This window comes from Thamnophis sirtalis, unplaced genomic scaffold, assembly GCF_051295495.1.
Source record: "Thamnophis sirtalis isolate CommonGarterSnake01/CBP01778 unplaced genomic scaffold, rThaSir2_p1.2 scaffold_6, whole genome shotgun sequence".
Taxonomy (NCBI): Eukaryota; Metazoa; Chordata; class Lepidosauria; order Squamata; family Natricidae; genus Thamnophis; species Thamnophis sirtalis.
The window spans coordinates 45,396,293-45,412,602 of record NW_028261386.1 but is presented as its reverse complement, the minus strand read 5'-3'; the positions used below and the strand labels follow the sequence as shown (position 1 = coordinate 45,412,602).

Here is a 16,310-nt window from a genome sequence, read left to right as displayed (position 1 = left end):
GCCAGCGCTGTCTGAAGATGTCTCTGTGATCATGTGGCTGGCATGACTAAATGCTGAAGGCGTACGGAACGCTGTTACCTTCCCCAGCAAAAATGGTCCCTATTTTTCTACTTGCATTTTACATGCTTTTGAACTGCTAGGTTGGCAGAAGCTGGGACAAGTAATAGAAGGTCACTTCGTTATGGGGTGCTAGGGATTCGAACCACCGAACTGCCTACCTTGCTGATTGACAAGCTCAATGTCTTAGCCACTGAGCCACCGCGTCCATTATTGCTATAATATATGCTTCTTATAACACAGCAAGATTTTCCCAAGTCTGGTTCCTATCACCAGAGCAATGCTACAGGAGGAAAACAAATCCAGCAGGCTGTTCCCAGCAATGCTACCCTTGCCTATATCTGCTAAGATACAAGAGGAAAGAGTGAAGAACCCCACCCAAGATTCTTCTTCAGCATTTGGGCTTACAGACAGGACAGGTGGCTGGAAGGGCTGCTGTCTCTGAAGAGTATCCATTGCAAGTGTTTCCATCCTTTGATTGGCAGCTGTTTTATCAATCATCAGAGCTCTCCAGTCACAGGTTACGTGGTACAGAATTAGGATGACAAATGAAAGGAGATGACACATAAAGGCAGCACCTGTTTGGCTTTGTCTTACTTCAGCCCAGATTCTTATCCCTTCATAGCCAAAGGGAAACTTAGCCGCAGTAATCTTGCCCCATAATACTCTAATTAGGAAATGTCACTAATGACTATTTCTTTCAGATGACATATACCAGAGACACTGTATTTTGGTACGTGTTTTACCATTCAGAGCTGGGACAGCCTAGTAATCAGGTGCTGACTTAGATTGGAAAGAGTAGGTTCAACCACAGCAGCATCCACAGGCTCTCACTGCTTTTGCCAGAATAATGAAAATGTCATGTCATCATCTCCACCACTTTGTAGATGGGTGACATCATGAGACATATAGAAGAGGGACAGGGCTGGCACCATAACTCTGCATTTGTCACTCTGCCACACTTTTCTTGCCCTCACGCAAAGGCAATAGGACTCTAGTTCATCCTAGAGCAGGGGTCGGCAACCTTAAATATTCAAACAGCCAGTTGGATCTGTTTCTCACAGGAAAGAAAGCCACAAAAGCTACCCAGGGTTGAAAAGTTCAATAAATTGCATGCTGGCGATTGTTGCACATTGTGACACATATTTTGGGTGACAGGGAACTGCAGTAGAGGGATGAAAGAGCCACATGCGGTTCCAGAGCCGCGGGTTGCCAACCCGTCCTAGAGAATCAAGAAGTAAGTCAAAAGACTTCAGTAGGTTAGGGATAGTCATGGAGAAACTCTATTTGAAAGCAACTTGATGACATATAGGACTTTGAAGATCCTGCATAAACAGTCTTTCTAGAGGTGAGCAACCTGTTCCCTGCTAGATACTGCTAAGCCAAATTTCCATTAATCTTGCCCACATGTCCAATGGCAAGAGATGTTGCAAACTGTACTTCAGCTGATTCTAAAGTGCCAAAATTGTTCATACCAGGTCTAGGACAAATTTAATCTGCCATGACATGCAACTAGTGTGACAGGAGAGTAATGCAGATGTTCAGAGTGAGAAAGGGGAGTATGAAAACCAACTATTTGTAGGTTAAGTGCAAGCTTCTAATTCCATCCTGTTAAATCCAACATCTTGGCACCTCTCAGCAAAGTGGTGTTTTTCCTGCCAAATTCAGCTGCTGTGCCACTTGCAATTTCTTCCCATCTTCCTTATCACAGAGCTGCAAACTTTCACAAATGATCCTGGCGATAAGGAACTAGACTGCGCATTTTCAAATGTGAAGAAAGCAAATAGCTGCTCAAAATAAGCCCTTGGTATAGAAATGCCCAGGTGACAACTGTTAGCACTTTTGGTTGCAACTACAAATATTTCCTCCAGGGAAAAGAATGAGCAGCTGTTGAACTACATTCATACATGTCTCAAGGGTTTATGAAAGCAAGTACAGCCAAGGCTGAGAGACAATTACCCCTCCACAAATAAAAGGAGTTTAAATCTTGAATTGAGTAGGACTCAATTATTTTTCAAGCAACTTTCTAGCCTTCAAGGCTAAACAGAAAAATCTGAAACATCTCAACAGCTCTCAGAATCCAGAACAAGAGTTTAGTAGGTACTAGACACCTTTTTATTTCTGTTTAGTTCTATTTCTATAGATAGCTCCCCCCTCTCCCAGCCAGGTTAAGCTTACTACTCCACATATACTTATATAATTTCACTGTAGCAGTATTCTCCCCCACCCTCCTCCCCACATTATCTTCTGGGATAATTTTTAACTTCAGTCTTCTTTCCAAATGATATCCTATTTAAATGCCAACCAGGTGTGACTATTTCTGGGCTTTTTCCAAGTTTCATCAAAATTAACCAATTGCTAATAAAACTCCAAGTGTATACCATTACTTCTTTTCTTGCAAAAAGAAGCAGGGAAGATCAGTTCTTGCAATAACACCCATCCCACCCACTGTTGAAAGCAGAAATAGTAGAAAGTAGAAGAGTGGAAATAGCCACATAAAAAAGTAACATAAACAAGCAAAGAAATCTTCATGCATCCTGGTCAGACTGTTAAGTAGAAAACAAGGACTCAGAGGGAAAAGTCATAACTTACTTTTGTAAGCAAAGTAGCACTCCTTATAGTTTCCACCATCTCTCTGCCCGAAGGGTGGACCTTCGCCACATGCCCCCACATTCTCTCCCAGGTCTGCCCGTCAATTGGAAAACCACTTTTGTTGACAAGGAATACTGTTCCTCCATCTTTGTCTTCCTCTTCTGAGCCTCCGTTGTTGGCAGTACTGAGCGTCCGAGTGTGGGAGCTTCTGGAACGGCCCCCTTTGTCTCCCTTGGAGTGGGAATTGTGGGAAGCTTTGGAGCCAGAACCAGTCATTGTGAGCTCTCAAGGAACCAGCAGTCCGACAGAAGACAGACCCTGGTCAGTGTCCCGTCAAGCAAGCTTGCTCCATTCTGCTCCCTGCTCCCGCCAATTGAATGAGGCTGACATGAAATCGCTTGCTAGCAGCCACCAAGCAGGTGGTGGAGGGCTTGTTCCTTATAGAAGCAGAGTCTACAAAGACACAAGGAGTGGAGAACATGGTATCAGCAGCATCAAGCAGCCAAGCTCAACCTTCCCACCAAGGGCCTTCCAGCCATGTCAAACTACAACTTTTATTATCCCCAATGTAGTGGTACAATCCAGGGTGCCTGGGGATGATGAGTACTGCAATCAAAGACATACGGAGAGCATCAGGTTGAAGAAGACAGGCTTAGAGAACTGCATAGAACCGCATAGCCTTGAAGAACTGGCTCGCCCGTCAGGCCTGGGGATAGGAATAGTTACCCCTCCCGAATGATGAATGTATGTTGCCCACCGTTTTATTATATGTCTCTATCTTGATGTTTGTATTCCCCCTCCCTGGTTTTATGTGAGCCGCCCTGAGTCCCCTCAGGGAAAAGGGCGGCCTACAAATACTAATAAAACTCAAAAAAAACCCTCAAAACTTAGAGAAAACAATCCTTTTTCAGAGATTTTGCAGGGACTGTAACATTCCTTCCTTAGCATGGTTTTTATTTTTATTCATCAAAATCTCCCTCACAAGCCTCACTTGCTTTGCATGCCACACAGAATCCTCTACTAACCAAATGAGCAAAGCAAAACAGGGCAAGCCTCGCCACCCCCACCCCAATTCCCAGCAAGGTTAATAGTAACCAAGCTTAGGATGCTGCATGCTGTGCACATGCAAGCTGAAGTCTTTGACCCGATTAAGCGGGTGGTGTGAACACAGCCACCGGGTAGCCTTGTTATCAGCTGGAAATAGCAAACGACAGCAGGGCCTTTCCTCAAAAGCCCGATTTTACTCTATTCGCTTGTCAAACAAAAGGACACTAGAAGAGCTCGCTCTGCTACAGCAATCCTCAGACTGCCTCTCGGCAGGGGGCGACAGCAGCCAGCCAAAAGCCTCCCTTTCAGTCTGAGAAATGTCTCACAAAAGGAACGGGACGTCTCAGCTTTGCGGGCTATAGCGCCTAGATTTCAAAGCCCAGATCCTCGGTTAAATCTGCAAGAGAGGAAGGTTGGCGCCGCATCCCGGCTCACCTTTTGATTGGGAGTCGGGATCCACAAAGGGGAACACACGCATACGCGTGCACAGAAAGAGAGTCCTGAGGGGAGATTCCAGCAGCTCTCCGTGCGCATTCCCACGTTCACCACCCCTACTCCTTATTGTTCGGAGATTGGAAAGCACAACGGCGCGTAAGCAACCAGGATCGGACTGCTGGAAAGGAAAACGCACGCACGCTTCCCCATCCTTTTGGCAACCTCCCAGCGGGATGGTTTAAGTGCTGGAATACGTGCGTGTGAAACGAAGCCAAAGGGGGGCGAGGGTTTTTTGCGGGGGCTGGCTGGCCCAGAAACCGCAAGCCTTTTCTTTTCCTCAAGGAGAGGGTTCGCCCTCACCCCCCAATCGCTCGCTCGGCTACCAGGACCCCACCCATTCTCCCGTTCCCGCTGCGCTGCTGTTAGTCTTACCCGATCGCGAGAGGATTCATTGCGCCGGAGCCTCTCCAGGCGGCTGCGGCTGATGCTGCTCCTGCAGCTGACTCGGACGCCTTCGCCTTAGTCCATGTTCCATGATCAAGTGTTACTCTCTGACATGTAACCATGTTACCCGGCAGCTGCCGACATTCGGAGCGTCCCCATTGGGCGCCGCAACAAAGAGAGGCGGACTTAAGAGAGTCGGGAAGCAGCTCATAGAGGCGTTGCACACTTCTGATTGGTCGGAAGGTCGGCAGGCTAACAAGGCCAGCCCGGGAAATCTAATCGGTTAGCATCTCAAACCCCCTCAGTCCTATCAATACGAGCTCGGACGGGGGGCTTTCCTCAGGAAGTAAGAATTTATAGGCGTACCCACGAGGTACATCAAGTTAAGTAAACTGTTTGATTATTTATATCCCACTTTATTATTTTGCAATTAATTCATCTGAATTCTCCAGTGTATATATATATATAGAGAGAGAGAGAGAGAGCGCCAGACTCCCTTGAGGCCACAGAGGCGCTGGCACTGGTTAGGGCTGCGAGAATCAAGAAATATGGCCTATTGATCTATTAGATTCAATAAGTCCTATGGATAATAGAAGGCCTCAGAAGAGAGAGATAAAAATGTTTTTTGCAAAATATGCACTTGTATGGATTCGTTTAAAACAGGAAGAATGAAACTGTTGGAAATGAGGAATTGAAAGTTCTGGGCACAGGTGTTCACAGAAAGTGACAGTGAGGTTGTGAAGCATGAATGTGGTTAAAGGAACACTATAAAGGATAGGGTTCAAGATTGGCTCAGGCTCTTTGATTTATAGCAGCCCTTGTAGGACTTGCTATTTCTCATTGGCCTTCTGCATTAATATGTTAATGCAGTGTATTACTGCTATTATATCTTTTATATCTATTAATTTCTAATGTTCCAAATTATTAGAAACAATAAACCTCTGATCTTAAAGTAAGAATTTCTGCTTGTGTTGTTGCCTTTGTTTTCTATTGGAATTTTCTTATGACGGGGCTTTGAAGGTTCTTCCTGCCTGTTTAATTTTAATTATTCTATTCTTGTTTCAAATGCCTCCTATTATAGCATTTATATCTAGCCTTTATGTTTTAATGTCTTGTACACTGCCCAGCATAGCTGTGAGATGAGTGCTTTCCAAATGTGACACACACACACACACACACACACACAGATGTAAAAAAATCTAAACACACCTGTTTAAATGCCAGGCTTTTGAGATGTAAAAGAATCAGTGCAAGAAAAATTACTTTGATTTTCTTCCACCTTTAATATAATATAAGCAGTTTGGAAAACAAACTGAAATATTTAAGTGGAGGAATAAAAAAAAACTAGAATATGACTGCATGAGTCTGTGCACACCTATAAGTAGGATATGGCTGTGTTCAGAATTAACCAATCACATCCAAACTTACGTTAAATAGTAGCAGTATTTACCTGCCATCAGTTGAAGTGACTGAACAAGCTCACATAAAGTTCAGCTATTTTAGTAGGATTCTTCTGACATTTATTCAGCTGCCTCTTACAGCAAAAGCCATGGTTTGCAAAGGGCATCAAAGGCATGATCTTACAAAGCATCAAAGGAATCTCATTGTTGGAAGGTATCGGTCAGGAAAAAAGTACAAAAAAAAATCCAGGGCATTGGATATACCCTTGGACACAGTGAATACAGTCATCAACAAGTGGGGGAAATTTGGCACAACAGTGACATTATGAAGAACTGGATGTCCAGTTGATGAAAAAACAAGAACAAAAGTGGTCTGAGAGGCTACAAGGGGTCCTACAGCAACATTAAAGGAGCTTCAGGAATATATATGGACTGCAGGCAGGATGGCAAGAAGTCTTTTCTTACAAAGAACATCCAAGACCAGCTACATTTTATAAAAGCCTACATCAAGTCTGGCAAGGGCATGTTGAAAAAAATGTCTTATGGTCTGATGAGACCAAGGTTCATCTTTTTTGCCATAAAAGTAAGTTTGGCACAAAAACAGCAATGCACATCACCAAAGGCACACCATACCTACAATGAAGCATGGTGACAGCAGCATTATATTTGGGGGCTGCTTTTCTTTAGCTAGAACTAGGGCTTTAGTCAAGGTGGTGGGAATTAGGAATAGTTCCAAATATCAGTCAATTTTGGCACAAAACCTTCAGCCCTCTACTAAAATGCAAAAGATTAAGAGGAATTTCACCTTTTAACAGCAATGGCCCAATAACAGTGACCCTAAACAAACATTTTCAGTTTGTTTTTCAATTTAATCGTACAGCTTACATGTTATATTAAACGAGGGGGAAAAATCTGAAGTGATTTATCTTGATCTGATTTTTTTTTACGTCTCAAAAAGCCGGCATTTTAACAGGTTATGTAGACTTTTTATCCACAGTGTGCATGTGTGTGTAGAGAGAGAAAGAATTATATATGGTAGTTATAGCTCTAATTTTACTGAACAGTATCTTCTGTTTTCTAGCCATGTTAAATTCATAAAGAAAGATGGAATAGCTGTGAGGGGGATAGTATTAGAACTTGTTCTTTTTAAAGCAGCCTGAGAGTAAATCCTGTCTTGCTCAGCTTTTTTAGTAAACATATTTTTGATAATGTTAAGTGCACTAATCCTTTCACCTATAGCTCACAGAAGTCCTAACATTCCAGACATAACTTGAATTGGTGTTCTTTTTCACAAAAAGAATCTTTTCAGTGTTACGTCTCAGTCCCAGAATATGTTCAGCTTTAACAAAGGGAAGACATCTGTGTATGAAGATAAAACTGATTAGTAGCAAGTGTGTAGCCCAATCTCTAAATACACTTAATTTTCCATAATGCTGTTTACGTACAGCTATAACTACGATACCAACTTGTTTCATTTCATTTTCATTTTATTAGGTTATTTTATTAGGGTTTATAGGCCGCCCTTTTCCCTGAGGGGACTCAGGGCGGCTTACAATCACCAGGGAGGGGGTGCAAATCAAAATAAACAATATACAAACAAATAAAGTAATAAAAACACAACTTGCATTCAACATTCAACACTCGGGTGGGGCAAATTAGAGACTTATCCCCAGGCCTGTTGGGAGAGCCAGGTCTTGAGGGCTGCGCGGAAGGCCTGGACGGTGGTGAGGGTGCGTATCTCGACGGGGAGATCGTTCCACAGGGTCGGAGCTGCAACAGAAAAGGCTCTCCTCCGTGTAGTCGCCAGTCGACATTGACTGGCGGATGGGATTCGGAGGAGGCCCAGTCTGTGCGATCTTATCGGTCGGAGGGAGGTAATCGGCAGAAGGCGGTCTCTCAAGTACTCAGATCCACTACCATGAAGGGCTTTAAAGGTGGTCAACAGCACGCTGAAGCGCACCCGAAGATCAACAGGTAGCCAGTGCAGCTTGCAGAGGATGGGTGTTATGTGGGCGAACCGCGGTGCGCCCACTATCACTCGCGCGGCCGCATTCTGAACTAACTGCAGTCGCCGGATGCACTTGTTGGCAGGAACGATCTAGACATTCAGCTATTTACATGTTTGTAATTCACGGACTTCCGGGGAGTGGCCTGTCGCCGGTCGGCAGCTTAACAGAACTGCCCCCAGAATTCAGGATCGTTATCTACTCAATATCAAGAAGATAACTCTTTTTTCAGACAAGAAAAAAGCAGTGAGGAATCTCAGCTGGTAAGAATCTTCTTTGAAGTTCACAGTTTGTTTCTTTGTGAGCTGTGGACGGAGGGGGAGAATCAACCCAAAGCTGAGTCATTCAACTCCGACCTGAACTTCGCAGCTGTTATTCACAGCACGAGACAGGATCCCCTCCCCCTCAGGACAATCTTTAGAAAAGAGACTATTAAAAGTCAATACGAGCAAAGACCAACTTGTGAACTTTAAAACCTTTCTCTATCTGAAATACCAGCTTCAATGTTATAAAAACCTCTTTTGCTTAATTGTCTTCAAAATGGCGTTTACAGCTTCTGCATCTGTTATCTCCGGCTTCCTGCTACAGAAGTAAAGAAATAATCTCTTATAATTTAATTAGAGCTACTCCCTTAAAGCTTTCAAGACTCTTTGTTGATTCAGACACATTCCAAACATTCTAAACGGACTTTCTCTTTTGAAATCTTCCGTAAAACCCCTTGGAAAAAAAAAAAGAAAAAAAAAGAAGGGAAAAAAGGGGGGGGAGGAATTTCTTTTTCTCCACATAGCACAGTGGATTAGTAATTTAGAATAAATAATTAAAACCAAAATATAATGGCATCCAAATCAACCTCTGTTAAATTACCTCCGAAAACGTCTCCCATACCTGGCACAAAGTTGCAGCCCCCACCATCTATGCCCCCTAGTGGAGATGTACTAACAAAAGAATTTTTTCTGGAAATGTTCAAAGAATCCAGAGAACAGAACTTAGAAATGTTTAAAGAATTCAGAGAACAGAATCTAGAAATGATTAAAGATTTCAAAGATGAAATAAGGAATGAGATGGAAGTTCTATATGACAAATTCGATACCAGGGTCACTAAAATGAATGATAATATGATGGGAATTGTAAATGTGATAACAGAATATATTTCTGGAATGGAAGATAATTTAGAAACTCTCAATGAAGCTAAAACTAACCTGATATCCAAAACTGAAGTGGTGGAACAAAAAATTGATAATGCTGAAAAACAAATTATTATGATACAGTATAAGCAGATGGAGCTTGCATTAAGAGTGAGGGGGCTGCGTGAAGAAAAGCAGGAGAACTTAAAGCAAATGTTTTCTGAAGCTTTTGACCGTCTGGTGGGAAAACCGGGATCCAATTTTGATTGGCAGATTGACAGGATTTTTCGTGTTAACTCATGGGCGGCAAAACAAAGGCAACTTCCCCGAGACGTAGTAATATACTTTGTTACAAGAGAATCTAGAAATATGATACTACAAGAGTCCTACAATACTAAGCTTCAAATTGGTGGACAGGACCTGATTGTTCTGAAAGAAATACCGCCTCAGATGCTAAGAGCCAGAAGAGATTATGCTTTTCTGGTGGAAGAGCTCAGAAGGCGCCAGATACAGTACAGATGGGATGCCCCATTCGGTATTATAGTTACAATGGACAAACAAAGATATCGTCTCAGCTCTGTATGGAAAGCTCGTGATTTCTATCATAAGATTCTGAAGATGGGATATCCTGAACCTTCGGGATATGGTGAAAAACCACGAGACGAACAAGATAAACAGCAAACCACACAACCATCAGATAAAATGTATCATCTCCCTCTTCCGGAAGGGCAAGGAGTCAAGGAAAAAAGATCCAACCGCAAGACCACCAGACAAACGGATAAACAAGCTACTATGCAACAATCTCAACAATCATTGGCCACTGACCAAGGAGCTACTGCAACAAGCTCAGAAGCTGTGGGAGGAGCCAAACCAAAGGTGAGACAGGCCTTGCGGGAGGCTCTAAAAAAGCTTCAGGCAACCAAAAATGACAACTAAGATTTTGACATGGAATGTTAACGGATTGAACTCTCCACAGAAAAGAAAGAAAATATTTCATTATCTTAAACAGTTTAAGAATGACATAATTTGCTTGCAAGAAACTCATATCAAATCAACCGATCAAAAATATTTGTTTAACCCCAAACTGGGCCAACATTTTGCGACCTCAGCCATGGAAAAGAAAAATGGCATAGTAGTATATTTAAGAAAAGACATTAAAGCTGAGCTAATTGAAGCAGATCCCTTTGGAAGATATATTGCATTAGATTTAATCTTAGAAGGGAAAAAGACGTTACTTTTGGGAATTTATGCTCCTAATCAACAAGATGGATTTTATAGAAATCTCCATGCTAAATTAGTACAGTGGGATTTTGAGTCTTGTATATTAATGGGTGACTGGAATGGCGTGATCGACACCAAAAGAGATAAGAAGACAGCTCGCCCGAACACCAAATTTCGAGCTAAGTTACCCAAACCCTTTTTTGACATGCTGGACGACTTTGAATTGCGAGACGCTTGGCGCGAGAGGCACGCAGAAGAATATGACTTTACCTTTTTTTCCAATAGACATCAATCTCTTTCAAGGATTGATTTTATACTAATTACAAATGATTTACTTTGTAGGGTGAAGAAGACAAAGATTATGGCGAGAGTTCTTTCAGACCATAATCCAGTCTGGATGGAATTGGGAAGGGTAGCCCAGGCAAGAAGGTCCTGGAGGTTGAATGAAAACTTATTTAGATATGAAAAGTATGTTAATGATTGTAAAAAATTGCTATCGGGATATTTTGTCTTCAATATGAACAAGGGTACATCTTTGGAATATGTATGGGATGCAAGCAAAGCGTATATGAGAGGAGTATTAATGAATATAAATAAAATACATAGATACAAACAAGGGCAAAAACGAAAAGAATTGGAAGAGGAAATTAAAGGGAAAGAGTCAGAATTAACATTGAATCCAGGAGATACAAAGATTAGGGAAACAATTGCTATATTAAAATCTCAGTTTGATATGCTGATCTCTGACCAGGTAGCTACTAGTTTATTATATGCTAAACATAATACTTTCTGCAATGCAAATAAACCCAGTAGGTGGTTGGCTTATCAGATTAGAAAAAAAAGGAAAGCTCGAAATGTAACCAAATTGTGTCACAGAGGGAAGGAAGTGTTTCAACAGGAAGAGATTCAAATGGTATTTCGGGAATTTTTTACAGAGTTGTATAAAGGGGATAAAATTAAGGACGGAGATATAGACAAATACCTAGATAAAGAGAAAATCCCCCTAGTCAGAGAAGAACATAGGCATAAGCTGAACCAACCTATAACCTCTGGGGAAATTTTGCAGGCAATTAAACAATTAAAGTTAGGGAAAGCACCAGGCACAGATGGTTTAACAGCTGTTTATTATAAATATCTACAGTTAGAAATGGTAGAACCCCTCAGAGAACTATTCAATAAAATTCAATCGGGAGGGAAAGTGCCTCCCTCGTGGAAGACTGTGTTCATATCGTTGATACCCAAAGAAGATCAAGACCTCACCCAACCAAAAAATTACAGACCTATTTCATTACTTAATGTAGATTATAAAATTTTTACTAAAATATTAGCAAATAGGCTAATGGGGGTAACTCAGCAACTGATACATACCGATCAAACTGGTTTTATACAGGGCAGACAGATGAAGGATAACGTTAGATTAATTATCAACGCTTTAGAATACCTGGGAAAGAACAATCAAATCCCGGCCGCATTCATATTTTTGGATGCGGAGAAAGCCTTTGATCGAGTTAATTGGCAATTCCTGCTGAAGACATTGCAAAAAATGCAGATAGGAGATGGCTTTTTACGGTCAATTGGTGCAATATATCAGCAGCAAACAGCCCAGATCATTGTCAATGGAAGTCTGACAGACTCCTTTCAAATTGAAAAAGGTACAAGACAGGGCTGTCCTCTGTCCCCATTATTGTTTATTATAACTTTGGAAATACTGTTGAATAAGATACGGGGCCTGGGCGGTCTAAAAGGGATCAAAATTAGACAGCAAGAATATAGAATTTGTGCATTTGCGGATGATCTGGTTATAATATTGGAACAACCGCAGGAATCTAGTAGGGTATTATTGAATACGATCAATCAATATGGTCAAGTCTCGGGATTTAAAATAAATCTAGGAAAAACCAAAATAATAGCTATAAATATGACTATCAAACAGAAGGAAGAACTGGGGGCGACGCTAAGATGTGAGGTAGTTAAAAAAGTTAAATATCTTGGAGTTAATATCTCAATCTCAAATGGGAAATTATACAAGTATAATTATGAATCACTTTGGCATAGTACACAGTTGGAGTTGAAAAGGTGGGAAAAACTGCATTTGTCCTTGCTGGGTAGAATAGCGGCAGTAAAAATGAACATTTTACCAAATTTTTTATTTCTTTTTCAAATGTTACCAATACTTAAAAGAGATGCGAATCTTTTAGAATGGCAGAAGGGTATCAACAAATTTGTGTGGGCAGGAAAGAAGCCGAGGGTAAAGATGAAAATAATGCAAGATGCACGTGAAAGAGGAGGATTGAAATTACCTAACTTAAAATTATACTATGACGCAGTGGCATTATCTGCAATTAGTGATTGGATTCATCTAACTAATGACAGAATTTTGAATATCGAGGGATATGATTTGTTATATGGTTGGCATGCTTACCTGTTATTTAACAAAAAAACGGATAAGAAATTTAAAAATCACATCTTAAGAAATGCTTTATTGCGGGTTTGGAAAAAATATCAACATAAACTAAATGATAAAGTGCCCATGTGGGCAATTCCTAGACATGCAATTGAAAATATGAATGTAGAACAAAAACACGATAGAACCACCTATAGACAACTTCTTATCTCAGAAAGAGGGGTGATGGAACTAAAATCTTTAGAGGTACTTAAAGAAGAGAAGGTAGTTCAAACGTGGTTTCAGTATGGTCAACTACAAGCTAGGTGGAAAACAGATCAAAAAACTGGCTTTGTAAAAGTTGAGGATAATTTGTTTAAACAAATAAGAGATCAAAGCTCAATGCATATAAAGAGGATATATAATGTATTAGTACAGATGGATTCTGAAACGGAACTGATTAAGGATTGTATGATAAAATGGGCTCAGAATGTCGAGGAACCAATAATGCTTGAAACATGAGAAAGAATCTGGGTAAGAAATGTGAAATTTACACAAGCACAAAACTTGAGAGAAAATTTTTATAAGATGTTTTATAGATGGCACCTAGATCCTAAAAAGCTTGCCTCTATGTATCCAAATGTTCAACCTAAATGTTGGAGATGTGGTTCTTGTGATGCTACATATTTTCATATATGGTGGACATGTCGTAATGTTAAGGCATTTTGGATAAAAATATGGTGGATCCTGCAAAACATCTTTAAAAGAAGGATAAAATTTACCCCCCAGCTGTTTTTACTGGGTATATGCATTGATTTTACAGTAGCAGAGACTAATTTGATCCTGTATTTAATAACGGCAGCAAGACTCTTGGTGGCGCAGTATTGGAAGAAGAAAGATTTACCCACAATTCAAGAATGGACTTTGAAAGTTATGAACTTAGCCGAAATGGCCAAAATCTCAGCATATCTCAAAGAACATTCAAACGAGAGATACAAAAGAGACTGGAAAAAGTGGATTGATTACATAAAAAGTAAATATGGGACTAAAAAACTCCAGATAGCTTATGCTTAGTATCAGTAATAATTTAAATTGTTTAAAATTTGGGTAACAGTAAGAAGCTGAGTTCAATGTAGAGATATTTCAGACTGTGATTGTTCAAAAATTATACCACGTATGGTCTTTGGGAAGTCGGGGGGAGGGAAGGGAGGTGGGGATTTAGGGGGAGGGGGGAGGGGGGAAATACAATATGTGTTAAATTCCATGATTGTATTTGTATACTGTGGCTTTTCAATGTTAGTGCGAAAATAGTACAAACCGAATATACTGGAAGGTAATAGATACCGAAGGAAAGAGTCGAGTGAAAGAAGAAGGAGGGTGGAGAGGGTGAGAGAGAGGAGGAGGAGAAGGGAGGGAGGGAATGGAGAGGGAGTGATAGGGTTAGAAAGAAGGGGAGGGGAAGTAGGCGTAGAGGGGTGTGTGAGAAGGAAGAATGAAAGTTGGAGGGGGTTGAAAGAGGGTGTATGGCAGGCCAAGGTGGTATACTGGGTTTGTATTGTAGAGGGCATTTTCTATATAAGTGAGGGCCGTGTTTATTATTCAATGTTATATGCCCTGATCAAGCACAGTGAATATGTGATTGTATAGAATGAAAACATAATAAAATATACATTAAAAAAAAAAAAAAAAAAACATGTTTGTAATTCACCATGGTCTCTATGCACAAATGTGCTTTGTGCTGGAGGCGTCACACTAAGAAAAAGACGATATTGCTAGATGTAAATGGAATTCGTATTACAGAAAGAACAGAAAAAACTAGCCATTAAAAAGTTAAACTCCACCTTTACTCCAGCTTATGGAATAGCTGGCAACATTCTGAACTGCCTTCCCATTAGGAACCATCAACTAAGTTGAAAGATTGACGTTTTCTCATCATAAGTAGCTTATCTATTCCTACTAGCACTCTCAGACATCTCTAACAAGAAACTCTCTTAAGAAAACTTTTAAGCGATTGTAAGCAGATTTCAGCACAGCAGTACCTAGATGCCATTTCTTGCAATAAGTGCAGAATTTTTTAGCTGTCAATATATCTATATATATAAAAGTGAAAACCACTCACACCTCATCGCGAAATCTCCAGGACTGTAAAGCATACAAACTTGAAATATGCCATATATGTTCCTCTTGACTTCTAAGTGCTCACTTAGAAAGGATTTTTTGAAATGGCCATCAAAGCATTGGTATTTCTTATATATTATAAAGTGAAAACAATGGGATTAAAATTACATATAATCATCAAATTAATGACAATAAGTAGAACTATCAGCCTTAGAATTGCAATGAAAATATCAAAGTGGTGTTGTTTCAAATTTTAGGCTTCATTGTTAGCATTTTAAAAGGTGATATTAGCACTTTTAGCAGGGCAGTCTAGGCCTTTTTAAAAAAACAACTAAGAAAACATGTTCTAACGAAAGCCATTTCTTTGGTATGTGACAACTTGCTTTTTCAGCAATTACACAATAGACAGCATATTCTAAAAATCTTTGAATACATTTGCAAGTTTTAACAAAGATACAAATCCAGCCGAGAAAGACCAATTTAAGCCATAAATCTGTCACTTATGGAATGTCTTCTAAAATCAACATTTTCTATTTTTTGAGACTCACATGTAATCAATGTCTTTTATTGTTTGGTCACTTGCTCTTTAACATATCATATATACCAAATGTATCTATTGTTTCTATAGCCTAAAAAATGATTTGACTCCCCCCCTTAATGATTTTTGCTTTGCCCAAATTACTTGGTGATTCCTATTTTCAGGTGGACAAAGAAGCTCTTTTACAAAGACAAATTTTTCTCTCAAATTCAGGGATCAAGTTCATATTAGCTCCATGCCAAATTCAAGGTGCCTGTGTTTGGAGACAAGATTCAAGATTTAATAAATTTGTATGCCGCCCAATCCCGAAGGACTCTGGGCAGCTTACATACAACAATTCGAAAAAATACTAATTTTTTTTTTAATAGAGCGAGAACAAATTAAAAGGCACATCATACACTCAACTTTAGTGGGGCTGGACCTCGTTCATGAGGTCAACAGCCCCAGGCCTGCCGGAACAGCCTGGTCTTAGTAGACTTTCGGAAGGCCGAGAGAGTGGGGAGGGTCCGGATCTCTGGAGATAGATCGTTCCATAGGGCCGGGGCAGCTACAAAGAAGGCCCTCCCCTGAGGAGACGCCAGCCGACATTGTCTAGTCGACGGCACCCGGAGAAGGCCCATCCTGTGAGATCTTATCGGACGCTGGGAGGTATGTGGCAGGAGATGGTCTCATAGATATATAGGTCCTAAGCCATGTAGGGCTTTAAAGGTGATAACCAGCACCTTGAAGCGCGTTCGGAGACCGATGGGGAGCCAGTGCAGCTCGCGGAGGATGGGTGTAACATGGGTGTATCTCGGTATACCCAGTATCGCTCACGCGGCTGCATTCTGGACCAATTGTAGTCTCCGAACACTCTTCAGGGGCAGCCCCATGTAGAGCGCGTTACAGTAGTCAAGTCTTGAGGTGACAAGGGCATGAGTGACCATTTGAAGTGCCTCCCGGTCC

General features: G+C 40.8%; 1 protein-coding gene across 1 annotated transcript in view; it reads right to left on the bottom strand.

Moving 5' to 3' along the window:
• Positions 1 to 4,698, bottom strand: part of VASH2 (vasohibin 2) — a 33,402-nt gene extending 28,704 nt beyond the window's left edge. Inside the window, exons 1-2 of the mRNA XM_087717769.1 lie at positions 4,564 to 4,698; positions 2,650 to 3,102 (exon numbers count right to left, since the gene is read on the bottom strand). Coding sequence (XP_087573895.1) covers positions 2,650 to 2,925 — 276 coding nt within the window. The 5' untranslated portion in view covers positions 2,926 to 3,102; positions 4,564 to 4,698. The remainder of the gene's footprint in view (positions 1 to 2,649; positions 3,103 to 4,563) is intronic.
• Between the last annotated feature and the right edge of the window lie 11,612 nt (positions 4,699 to 16,310).